General features: G+C 36.6%; 1 protein-coding gene across 1 annotated transcript in view; it reads left to right on the forward strand.

Annotated features, from left to right (window-relative positions):
• Window positions 1-13,145, forward strand: part of pcxa (pyruvate carboxylase a) — a 138,972-nt gene that overhangs the window by 107,211 nt on the left and 18,616 nt on the right. Inside the window, exons 12-14 of the mRNA XM_081391741.1 lie at window positions 10,377-10,466; window positions 11,013-11,234; window positions 12,232-12,388. Of these exons, the coding sequence (XP_081247867.1) occupies window positions 10,377-10,466; window positions 11,013-11,234; window positions 12,232-12,388 (469 nt within the window). The remainder of the gene's footprint in view (window positions 1-10,376; window positions 10,467-11,012; window positions 11,235-12,231; window positions 12,389-13,145) is intronic.

A 13,145-nucleotide genomic window follows, 5' to 3' on the forward strand; every position in this document is an offset into this window, starting at 1 on the left:
TTTCTTTAAATGCTTATGAGTAAAAATAAATGTTCAACGTTAACAAGTTGCACACACCTAAATGTAAAAGAACACATCTAAATGTAAAATTTCCATTACAATCCACCCCATGTTCATTCAAAGAACATACACACAAATTTTGACATTTACTTCTCCTATAATCATAGTAATTTACAACAGGTAAATTTTCCCATGGTCATTTAATTTCTTAGTCAAACTCATGTTCGCTCTCGTTCTCGTATACCTCATCTTCAGGCACTGTAACCTCAACTTCATCTTCTTCCCAACATTCTAATTCTAGCAATCTAATTCTATTTTCAAAAAAAACTAATCATACCATAGTACATTGCCTTTTAACTTTGAATCAAGCTAAATTTTGAATCACATTGATCGATTAGGCCTTTAACAGGCTGATACTGCTGATTAACCATTTTTCTTAACCTTATTTTGCTAGCTTTTATTTCAAGTAGGCGATTGTTTTACTTAGTCAGATCTATTTAAGGATTTGTGTAATAAAATCTAACCAAAAAAATAATATAATCTTTTCATTTTTATCTTTAACACAAATATCAATAATTGTATTATCTTGTTTCAAACAATGTCAATTATAATTTTTTTTATTATTATTATATATATTTTTTTAATTATCTCTCACCCAGCTGTTGCCATGAGAATAGCTTTAGCTGCTGATGTGCCATTTAATCATTAATTACCTATCTTAAAATCCTATTTTCCAGAATTAACTGATGGACATAACATGTCCTGCCTCTATTTGCTGGCAATGCGGAATAATTCATAATGGATCCATTGATCCAGATCATTAAATCCGTAACTTCATTCTGAATTAAGAGAGCTTTTTTAGAATTTTGCTTTATGAGCAAATATTCTATTTCACTGAAATGTCTTAGATTCATTTTAGTCTTTAAATTTGACATGTTTGAGTTACATTGTTCTTGGTCTTGGTTTTACCTTTGTGCTCATATTTTTTTCTAATACGTTGAAGACCTTTCTCAACAAAACAAGTTCATGTTTCATTTCTGGAAGCCGGGTTAATAATAATTCAGAAATTTAATATGTTTCCCAAAATTAATCTCCCTTTGAAAGTTTTTCTTTTGCTATTTTAACAAATGGAAACACCTAAAAAATATTTAATTTAGTCATTAATTAGTCATATTTAATTTAGTAATTAATTAATCACTATAGAAGTTTACCCTATTATCTATTTGGACCGAGTCCAGCAGAGTAACTTATCCTCTCTTATTAGAGAACAATTATTACCCCTATTAATTCATTTTTTAGCATCTACGATATCTGAATTAGGGTTCTAAAACCCTCAAGTTTCTTCAAAAATAGTCCCTAGATTATTTATTATCTTTACAGTAATGTACCTATTTAGAGTCCCTATACTCTACAGAATTAAGAAATCTTCCTCTTCTTAATTTACGTGTACCTGGAATATTCTAATTAATTAGTAAATGTTCAAATCATGAGATCTAAATCATACAGTCCTACAGTTTGATTGAAACAAATACAACATCAATAAACATCACACAAAATTAATTATTACAGTATTCTAAGCCTAAACCATTAGTTGGTTCACATCCTCCAGATGTGTTGATCATCTCGTTGCCCCATGGACGTTCTGTCTTCACCAGGGTGATTCTTTGCGAATCGTTGCAATGGATTTTTTCCCACGTTGGCAAGGGAGGATAAGTTACTAGCACTTCCTTTGTCCCTCACTTTACGCTGTGCGTTGTCGTTGGTGTCGGCGTTTGGGGTTGTTGAGGCTGGTTGGTGTAGTTTAAGTCGATATGCTTGGACGGAGGTGTCACCGCACCCCAGATGGGACCTTGTTTGTGGAGTGAACCACTTCATGGCTGCTTTCACCTGTGCATGGAGACCTTAAGTATTTTTGTTAATTACAACATCATGTATCATGTCGCCAGACTCATCTGCTTATCCGGCCAGTCGTCCTTTTTTTGATGAGACCTGTGAAATTTCATGTTAAACAGTAACAAGACAATACTTTATACATTTGGAAAAAATCAATTCTGTTCGATGGGATCCATCATGACATCCTGTAAAAGGAAAAAGTTAAACATGGGGTAGACAGGACAAGCTTGCTTGCTCTCTGCCTTCCCAAAGTTATACGCTGCGCGTGTGGCATTGTTTATTTCTGCCACAACAATAACCCAGCTCAGGATAGTTAGCCAAAATCATCCATGGTTGTTATTTTGTTGGGTATATTTTCTTCCCTGTTGGGTCATATTTTAACCTGTTTAGATACAGCTGTTTTGATTTACATCATTTATGTCTCTGAACACCATAACTCACACACTCACTTTCACACACTCCACACACCCTTCTCTGGCCAGAGATTCTTTCATTCATTCATTCATTCATGTCTGCCTTAGCAGTTTATGAACTGAATGGGGAACATATATTAGGAGTGGAATACCACCAAATCTGAACGGTAACAAAGTTTGACGACGACGGAAACTACTGAACGTAGACACACTGTGGCATTCCCCTTACGACAGTGTCTGAACGTTACGATATCAATTTTCAATTGTCCGATGCAGTCATCATATGTTTAAGTTTACACAGTGAACGTAAACCTAACTTTTCAAAATCAAATAGATGAAACACTTTAAAATAATTGTATAGACCTACAATTGCAGTTGAGAGAATCCGTTTTAATTTCTCAAATGCAATTTGTCATTCTTTGCACAATTTAAATTTTTCAAACTTTTTGTTGTTGCTCATAAGCTATTTAAAAGAAGATTTAGAAATCTTCACACAATCTTTGATCCATGGACAAAAATAAAAAACATTTCTATCTCGCTGATGATGACAGCATGTGATTTCAAATGTTTATAGTTAGAAAACATTGTTTCTATTGAATCCAGAAAATGACCTTTTAAATGAAATGGAGTGACCAATATTTTTGTCAACCCACAATTTATATTTAAAGTTGGTCACCCAATCTCATTCTCATATGCACAATGCACAAAAAAAAAGTATCTTAGTTAAACATACAGTAAACCATTGACTCTTAGAATCTCATAGATCAAAACCGTTTTTCCACACTGTCTCCCAGGGATAACGGGATACAAATTCTAGACGCCTTCATATAAAAAGTATAATATTTAAACACGTTCAATTCATTTAGTACTATTTATTCATCACTTTAACAGTTCTGATTCCCTTAATATTTTCTCTTATAGTGACTGTTTGTAAACCCTGTGCTCTCAGATGGCCACACATTTTGTCAGCCACCAATCTTTTAGTCACACTGTTTCACAAAAAGCCCCATTCTCTCCACTCTGCAGTCTGTGGTTTAGCTAAAAAGATGTGAGGGACGGCCCCCTCCACATCATACAGTGATGCTTGGCTATCAGTCAATTCAACCTTCACAGCACACCATTTATCTTACCAAATTAACTCTGAGGTTTTTAGTTCCTCAATCTCTAGTTCAGACCATTTTTCAGCAAAAATTTCATCTGGCTCATTGCTAACATGACATGTGCAATGCAAATCACTTTCTTCCATGAAATCATGGTCAGGAGGCATCCTATTTGTGTCTTTGTTTTGCAGACCACACTGAGGAGTGCTCCATTCAAAAACATATAATGTTTCAGTTGGCATTCGCACCATATTCATATCAGCAGTGAGACCACTGTCACCACAATACAAGTTCAGCTTTAGTTTACGCATCAAATCTCTTCCCAGAAGATTACAAGGACAGGTATTAGTCACAAGCAAAGCATGAGAAAATGAGTGATCACCAATCTGACAAGACAAATCTGCTGTATATGGTTCCTTTACCAGATGCCCTGTGGCACTTCTGGAGGTTGTCCATTTTCCAGATAATACAGTTAAATCAGGCAATTGTTCATTTTTAATTGCTGAGTTCTTCACTCCACTGTTAATTTAGAAACTTAACTTTCTTTCCCTCAACACTAATGTCAATCATTGGTAATTTTGCAAATGCTTTATACCAAAAGTTCAGTGTCAGCAAGCATATTTTCTTCATTGCAAGAAACAGCAAGCACATTTTCTTCATTGCAAGGAGCAGAAAAAGAGATAAGATTAGACATATTTACCACCTGGGAGTCAGACCCTTCACCGTCGCTCCCCTCCCCCTCCTTCTTTCAATCTCCTTGTGGCTCTGGTGGCTGTTGGAATCCTCTGTTCTTTGGAGGATCCGGACAGTCATTTCTCCAGTGTCCTTTTCGCCCACAATTATAACAAGCTTCAGGGTCCCTTGCGGGTCGGTCACCCATTCCACGTCCTCTTCTTCCTCTGCCTCGTCCTCTTCTGCCACCTCTTCCTCCTCCTCTTCAGCAGAGCCAGTTAAGTGTCTTTGTCAGTCTTTTTCTGTTTGTTCTTGGCTTGGTCTCTCAGCAGCTTTTGTTGATGCGTTGCGTGTCGTCGGATTTCTTCCAGCCGCGCTTGGTGGTACCCCACACAAGCTGTTTTGACCTTTTTCCCTATTTCAGGGTCCAGACCGTCCAGAAAAAAACAGTTTTCAGATATTCTTCATACGTACTTATCTTTGATTGTCTGGCCTGTGCTTTTCTTTGGGTTGGTGAACATTTACGAATTTTGGAGATGGAGGAGTGTAGTCTGGAGGAGCAGAGGGCAGGGTAGTCGAACCTCGCAAGCTTCGATGTTCAGGGTGTCTTGGTGGTCTTGCTTGCAGACTCGTTCCCTCTTCTTCTTTGTCTTCCTCAGGATCTTGACCTCCCATTGCTCCTGGTTGTCTTTGTGGTTCGTGGAGGGCCACTGCTGGTGGTGGTTGGTAGGGGGAGTAGGGAGCCGGACAGCGGTCGTCCTCAGCCAGGCGGGTTTTCATGCATCTCATTTCCTCGGAAGAATTAGAAACAGAGTTTAGTAAAGTTTTTTTTTTTTTTTTTTTTTTCTGGCTTCCTCTGCCTTTGTCTCTCTACTATTTGCACTCTCTAATGGTGCTAATGCTGCATTTATCTGTCTTCTTTGTCTGGTAATTGCCTCATTGAACCATACATCTATAATTCGACCATCAAAGTCAAAATTATCTTCTTCCTTTCTTTTTGGACTTATTTTTTGTCCAATTTTCCTTTGTCTTTTGCAGATGGCTTACACTCAGACATTAAACACTTATGCTTACATTAAACACACATTAATTAACTGTGGTATCCTATGATGCCACCCCGTTCCATTTTTCTTGGTCATGGAACAATAATTCCCTTTTGAGAAATCCACTGTCTCCAATTCTTTATCATTAACATTACCCATGTTGCACTATTTTTACTCAACAGTATTTATATTTGCGTATTTAAATCTTTCTCCTCGCGTGGTCACCACGCACTATATTTACTGTGTTAATTCTTTCCCCCAGCGTGGCCACCACGCCTGCCTAAATCCGTCAATCTAGGACTTTCAAAAATGCCCACATCCGTCGATGCTAGGTCTTTTTCCCAGACAAGTGCCTTGTTAAATATTTGGAAGTTACTTTCATGCTTATTCCAAACCGCAAACTTGTCTAGACTTTTGAGAAGATTACTTTCAGGCTTATTCTCAAAATTCTGGCCCTTCTGGGAAAACAATTAACACTGGCATTTTAAGAAGTTACTTTCAGGCTTATTCTCAAAATCCTTTTGGAAATTACTTTCAGGCTTATTCCAAAAATCCTGACCCTTTTAGGAAAAAATATTCAATACGCAAATAATTTTCTTATTTACCACGTAAATAATTTTCTCTCACCGTGCTTTTTGCAGCTTGGTTCTTTATTCGGGATCGCGTCCACCTAGGCCTGCCGTGGTGTCTACAATTCTCCCGTCCCTTGCAGTTTTAGCGTTGGGGTATCGGAGCCAGAGACTTTCTTGTCTTTGGGATGTTCAATCAATTGCTTCGTACACGGAGGTCATCAGCTTTGCGATTCCCAATCCTCGTCGCCATTTGTTGTGGAAATTCTTTTCTCAACTTTAAATAATAATTGGAAGACAGCTGGAGATTTCAAAAGTTATAAAGATCTTTATTTCTTGCAAGAAATTGGCTGTTCACACATCAGTCAGAGTCTGATATGAGAAGGCGCTGACTTCTCCTTTTTGCCAAGCTTATATACCCTTAACACATCCTGGTCTGTCTCAAAAGATCGCCTTGGTTTACCTTAAAAGGCAACACGTCTTGTTCGAGATCTCTTCTAACATAAATTCTATCTAGACAGGACAATACCATGTCTGCAAAAATATACCATGTCTGCAAAAGTTTCCTGTTATTAGCTGCTGCTCGATTTCACACATTTTGCCTATCTCTATTTTCATCAAAGCTGCGCACATACTTTTCACACTTGAAGAACACAATAGGTCACTTTGAGTACTCATAGTCTCTTTGCTACCCAGAACATTTTGCCCCTGCAAGCCTATATGATTATATTTCTTTAAATGCTTATGAGTAAAAATAAATGTTCAACGTTAACAAGTTGCACACACCTAAATGTAAAAGAACACATCTAAATGTAAAATTTCCATTACAACTTTAAAAAAAGGTTTTCTACTAAACAAAACTTAATGAAGTGGTCAAAATCATGTCTGACCCACTCCATATCCATCTCTCGATATAATGCATCTTATCTTACTCGTGCTGTTCACTTTTCATATTCAACATAGATTGAAAAACAACATTATAATATTTTAACAAATATGATACTAAATGAGATTATTTAATGTCTACAACAGTATAGTAGGCCTATAGACTCTATTTGTACAAATTGCTGCACGTTAATGTAATTAAATGAAACCTTGTAACGAATTCACACTGTTGGGTAGACTGTGTAAAGTTGAGACACCTTAAATAACTTGCGTTCGCAGCAAGCACAAGTTGTGATTTTTGCTGTGCACTTGCATATTAGTGTCAGCTGGGGAGGAAATATAGAGACCAGACCTCTTGGAACTTTAACTGAATACATAGCGTTGGTAAAGCATACTGAAATTACATCCCTACAAATGTATTGGGCCCTACTGAAAATAAATGTATCGAATTTAAGCAAAGTAGCCTAAATGTTAAGACTGTAAGCCCTTTGCTTTTTACGTAGCCTAAATGACTCTTATAGCCGACTTTGGGTTAATTTAATTTGTAGAGGATTTTTTTAACTCAAACATTAACACTGAAATAAATTAAACTAAATTATTGTAATTTTTTGGCACACCATGACGAGTGGCGCTATGCATTGTTCTAAAGCCAGGTTTTATTCTGGCATGTTGAATTAGTGTTCGACAAACGCGTTCATTTGAATGAAGAGCGCTTCTCGCTCGTGTGAGCGAACACACACTGGAACGTTAGGCCATGTCGCAAAGAGTGAATCGTGGCCGAGTGGTTGAACGTACGTTACGATCATTTAGATGACACGGGTTCGAATCCCGATCTAACTTGGACTTCTGGTGTTTTTATATTAGCCTATTAATGCATTTTATAGTCTATTGTTGATGCAGAGAGATTTGTCTTCTAAAACATAGTTTTTTGCTTATAGCCTATTTACAAAATAAAATCGCCATGCATTTCCATTTTACACTAAGGAACAAATATTATACAATGACTTTACTTCTGTAGCCTATAATAATTTATATGACGTTTAAACGACAAACAATAAAATCAGAACCAGTATTCTGTTGCGTTCATGGTTCCAGTGGCAGTGCATCCACGGCTTTTCAAAATGTCTCAAAGCGTTTTGAGATTGTTTTGAAATATTGAAGTTTATAATTAAGTGTTTTGGCACACCACGACGAGTGGCAAACTCTTTGTTTTGTTTTGCAAACTCAGCTAGCCTGTGGGGGGTTTGGAGAAGGCAATAGTTGCTTTATCGTGGGGGTGCAGGACAGAGGTGTTAATGTTCCGTCTTTCATATGGAGAGTGTCGGAGCCAGCCTGATGAGCAGGCAAAGGCTAAATTCTTTTAAGGATTAATCTCAAAATCTCCTAAAGTCCATAGCCTATGTACAGTAGGCCCTATATCTTATTAAATTATATATTGTAGTTTTATTGATTGTATTTAAAGGTTTTCCACAAACAATTTCAATTAAGCAGAAACATTGCTCTTTAATTCGCAACCCACCTCGTTTTATTGTAAGGTGAATTCAGCAAGGCATGTTGTATCTTTGAAGGAACAAAAGCTATTTGTTACAGTTTTTTCTTTCGTGATTTGTGTGGATGACACACAGCGACATATACAGTATTATCAGCTGTATGGTGTTTTTTTTACGCTGAAATGCTTAATTTCGATAAAGACCCGCCGCGCGCAGTGAGGGAGACCAAACTTACTAAAAAAATATCCAGCGTGAGAAAGGCAAAGAAAAACGCCTGTTCTTAATTTATGTTGCTTTGAACTTTTTTCGTTTTGTACCGTTTTAATTTTTTAATTTAGCTGCAATTTCTTTGACAATAGAAATTTAAAATGTTGCAAGAATAGGCCTGATTCTGTGTTTCTTATTTTGCATCACAAAGGGAATAAACTCTATCGATGCAACCCTGTTTAAATAAATAAATTGTCCTGACACTTTATTCATATCTTAAAATGTGCGATGGGTTTTCAAACTTAATTAATTTTCTTTTTCTTTTACATTTTCATTGTTTATATTTTAATTGAAAGCAATACTGTATTGAAAGTATTTTTCTGATTTGTTCGATCTGTTTTGAAAAATGTCTTCCGTTGCTATGGCCGGGTATCACTTTCAGTCATCTCAATCTCGTGAATGATTCACACACACAAAAAAAATAATTTAGCAGTTTAAAGACGAACTTCATCATCTTCATTTTATGGTGCAATCGGCTGACAGTCTTCCTTCATTAGATGTGTCGTCTTTGCAGCGGGAATGTAGCAAATTTATGTTGTAATGTACAATTGATAGCCTAATTAAACAAGATGATTGACTTTCATATTTAAGCATCAAGAACGGAAAAAACATAAACACTGTCGGCTACACTGAGATTCGATCTCAGATCGTTTGAAGCTCCGAGAGGCTCTTGTTGCTTTGACCACAGAGCTACCGTCTGAATAGCCAACGGCTACTATTTTCTCTGTTTTAAAAGTTTGTAACATGTAAGGCTATTTAGTTCTGAATAAAACAAAGAATGCTTAAACCGACTACATCGGTTAGGAGCTGCAAGTCCTGAAAATGTTTTAATTTCACGGTAAATTATTTTAATTTATTTCACTGTTATGTGTCAGTTAATAAATCTACAAACACATTAAAATAACACGAAGAAAATGACAAGTAACCTATTGACATAGCCTTTCTAAATGATAGAAAAACTGGGCACACAATGTTAACGTGTCTACTTTGTTTAAATTTAATGAATTTGAATTCGTTTAACCACAATATTTATCTTGAATTTATCTGTGACCTCAGCTCAGATTACTGCCGCGGCAGATTACGTCATAAAGAGAATAAACGGACACTTTTCAAAGTCTGTGATTACAGCGCCACTCAGCGGTAAAAGGCAGCAAATACACATCCCAATTTTGCCGCCGCGGGAACGGCGGCAGTAAAAGTCTCATTCTGGTTGTCCACCATCTGTATAGACAGGACATTCACTGACAGCATGTTCTATTTTGTCTTTTCGCGCTTTAATGATTTGAAAGCATTTGCATGAATAAGAGCGTGATCATAGAATGTAACGCTAGCCAAAGGATGACAGAAAAAAACAGATGCTGCGTTAATTGAGTTAAATATATTTAATGCGTTAAACTGAAATTTTTTTAATCGTATGCGTTAACGTTGTCAGCACTAGTTAAAATATATGAAAAAATAAAGTGGCTATTTTAAATTGTAATAATATTTCACAATTTTCCAGTTTTACTGTATTTTTGATCAAATAAATGCAGCCTTGGTGAGCATCAACTTTTGAACGGTAGTGTACATTTGAACAAAAAAAAATTACTTTACACCATCCCTGCTCTCAGCAGCTCTTTACAAAGTTTCGAGTCAAGTCAAGAGCCAAAACGTTTAAAGTAATGTGAGCGGCGCAGTTTCCATTCCACTTGACCCATCCACTCCAGTGTATTATACCACTGAGTGGATGGTTCACTTGTGGTGCCATCTCAAAGAGGCACAAAATCGCTTTCTCTGACCTTTACCATGTTTCTTTACCACTCTTCCCTACTGGTGGAATTATCTATTTTAAAAACAAAACAAAAAAAACATTTACTAACTGGGAAGATGCATCATAGCACTTGCATATTGTTGTCCTATTGTTAGTTTAACTGCTTCTCTTGTTCTCATTTGTAAGTCGCTTTGGATAAAAGCGTCTGCTAAATGAATAAATGTAAATACCAGCAGAGGTGGATTTGAAGCAGTTTGTACTTTTTGTTTGTGATTGCTTTTGCTCGTCATTCAGGGCATGTTATGGTGAACGGCCCAACTACTCCAATACCTGTCAAGGCTAAGCCTTCCCCCATCGATCCGGTCATCCCACCAGTACCCCTCGGTAAGAAACGCACGCACTTACCTTATCTCACATTCACACACTGTCAGTTTCTCACACTACAAACTCAGTATAAGCTGCCTTTGCACTTAGTTGCCGTGATATTTCATTGATGCACTGCAGAAGCCGTGTTTTAGAGTATATTTACGTCTTGCAGAAGGTGGTCATAATTCATCCTTCCCCCACAGTCTCTCATGAAGTTATCCTTGACTATATTATAAATCTACAGCGGGAGGATCATAAAATTAAGGCATTTGTTTACAAAAGAGCCCCTCCACCATGTTTTCATTCACTTTTCACTTCCATCTTGTGCGGATTTGTTTGGACATGTGCCGAGAGCGAAAATCAGTTGTTTTGCTCTGGGAAAACTACTTAATTCTTTCAGGGTAATATGTCTATTAAGATGCATGTTGTTGTGCGTTTGTGTCTGTATGTGAATAATAGCGCTGATAATTTTTTTGTTTTTTTCTTTGTAGTCCTACGCAGTGTGGTGTTTGTGATAATGTCTGTATTATTAATTGGCCGTGTGTTTGTGTACGCACTCTGCAGGTGAGCCACCAGTGGGTTTCAGGGATGTGTTGCTGAGAGAGGGTCCAGATGGTTTTGCGAAGGCGGTGCGTGCCCACCAGGGTCTGCTGCTTATGGACACTACGTTCAGAGACGCCCACCAGTCCCTCCTGGCCACTCGCGTACGCACTCACGACCTTAAACGGATCGCGCCTTTTGTGGCTCACAACTTCAGCAACCTCTTCAGCGTGGAAAACTGGGGAGGTGTGGTACTAGTTAGACTCTATTGTTTTCTTTCTCTCTCTCTCTCTCTCTCTCTCTCTCTGTCTCTCCCCTCCCTCCCTCCCTCCCTGTTTTTTGCCTTACTGCTGTGCATTCTAGCAGATAACCCAGCCTAAAATTATTTAGCTTGACTCACATATTCCCCTCATTCCAATTGAATAACACAGAGCGATACCTGGTTTTGATCGATTCTGGATCCTTTACAGTCTTGCAGTACTTATAAGGAAGACTTAAAAATAAGAACAATTCCATTGTCAAATGGTTAGATGATTTCGATAATAAATACGTTTCAAACTATTTTTTTTTTTAATAGAGCATCTAATGACTTTAAATGTCTTTTCACAGGTGGAATAAATTCAAAATTTGGCCTTTACTATAAAATAAAAAAAACTACAACAAGCAAAACGTAATGTATTTTTTAACGTTGTCATATGAACAACCAGTCAGCAGTGTTATTAAAACTATTAAAAAAAATTGGTAATTGAAATTAAGCTGAAATGAAATAAAATAAAAGTAAATGCATTTATCTAAAATAAGTTTGTTGAAGTTCTAAAATGACTAAAACTGGAAGAAAAATAAATTAAAGATAAATAGAAATATTAATAAATCTAATAAAAATGACAAAGCATGTAACGAAATTACCAAAAAAATCAACCTCAATTCAAATGAAAAATAAAAAAATAAAATAAATATAATAAATAGTATAATAATATATCATTTAATAAAAAAATAACACTACCAGTCATAATTTAGCCTTTATAAATGGCGAATGACGCTGTTGCATTTGACTTACAGCAAGGGTCACACAGGATGTGTGTAAGTTATGTGAAAATGTGGAAGTATGATTCATGATGAACAGGAAAGTGCTTTACATGCTTCAATTAAAATCTGCTCCACTAATGCTGGATATTCTGATTCTCTTATTTTATTTACTTTTCTTTTCTTTTCCTTTTATTTATGTCTCTTTCTTTTTCAACAGGTGCTACGTTTGATGTGGCAATGCGTTTCCTGTGTGAGTGTCCCTGGAAAAGGCTGCAGGAGTTGAGGGCTCTGATGCCAAATGTGCCTTTTCAGATGCTTCTGAGAGGTGCCAACGCCGTTGGATACACCAACTACCCTGACAATGCCGTCTTCAAGTCAGTCATGTGCTATCTTACACCACAACCTGCGTACAGTCTGAATGAACTTCTCAAATGCTAATCTTTTTACAGACGGGAATCCCAAGGAATTGAATGTTCTGGTTCAGATTACACTTACAGTAATGATTCTTTTTGTGCTTTTGAGGAAGCACTTGAGGAATCAAGTGGGGAATTCTTCCACATCTGCAGAAGAATGCAGACGTTAACAAACAAACGGAAAAATCATTGGGTTCTGACTCTGGTCCTAAGCACCATTCAGATGGCTTTTAATTTGTATTAGAATGTGGAGCTGGGGAGCATTACTGCTCATTTAATGGCTTTGTTTCAGACCTTCCATAAAATGGCTGCTACCAATTTTTATTCAGCATTTCCAGTGCCAAAATACACACATGTAAATCTTATAGATAAAAAAATCTTGCATAAACTCTTCGCAAAATAAGCAAATGACATTTTACTTAGTCCTAATACTTGCTTAAGATAGAAGAGCAAAGCTAACAGGAATGTGACCATGTGTATTTCTTTTAAACCTAAAAAGTAAACAAGTATTTATATGCTATTATATTATTTATTAATATTTTGAATTAGTTTTATATTTATTTTACTTTCAGCAATTGTTAAAGGATTAGTTTACTTTAAAATGAAAATCAGCCCATGATTTACTTGCCTTTACTTACAGATTGAAGCTCAAAAACGTGCATCAATCCATTGTAAACAAACTCCAAAAAGCTCCTGTGGGTTAATAAAGGCCTTCTGA

The sequence above is a fragment of the Scardinius erythrophthalmus genome (genome assembly GCF_964197995.2).
Source record: "Scardinius erythrophthalmus genome assembly, chromosome: 17".
Classification (NCBI taxonomy): Eukaryota; Metazoa; Chordata; class Actinopteri; order Cypriniformes; family Leuciscidae; genus Scardinius; species Scardinius erythrophthalmus.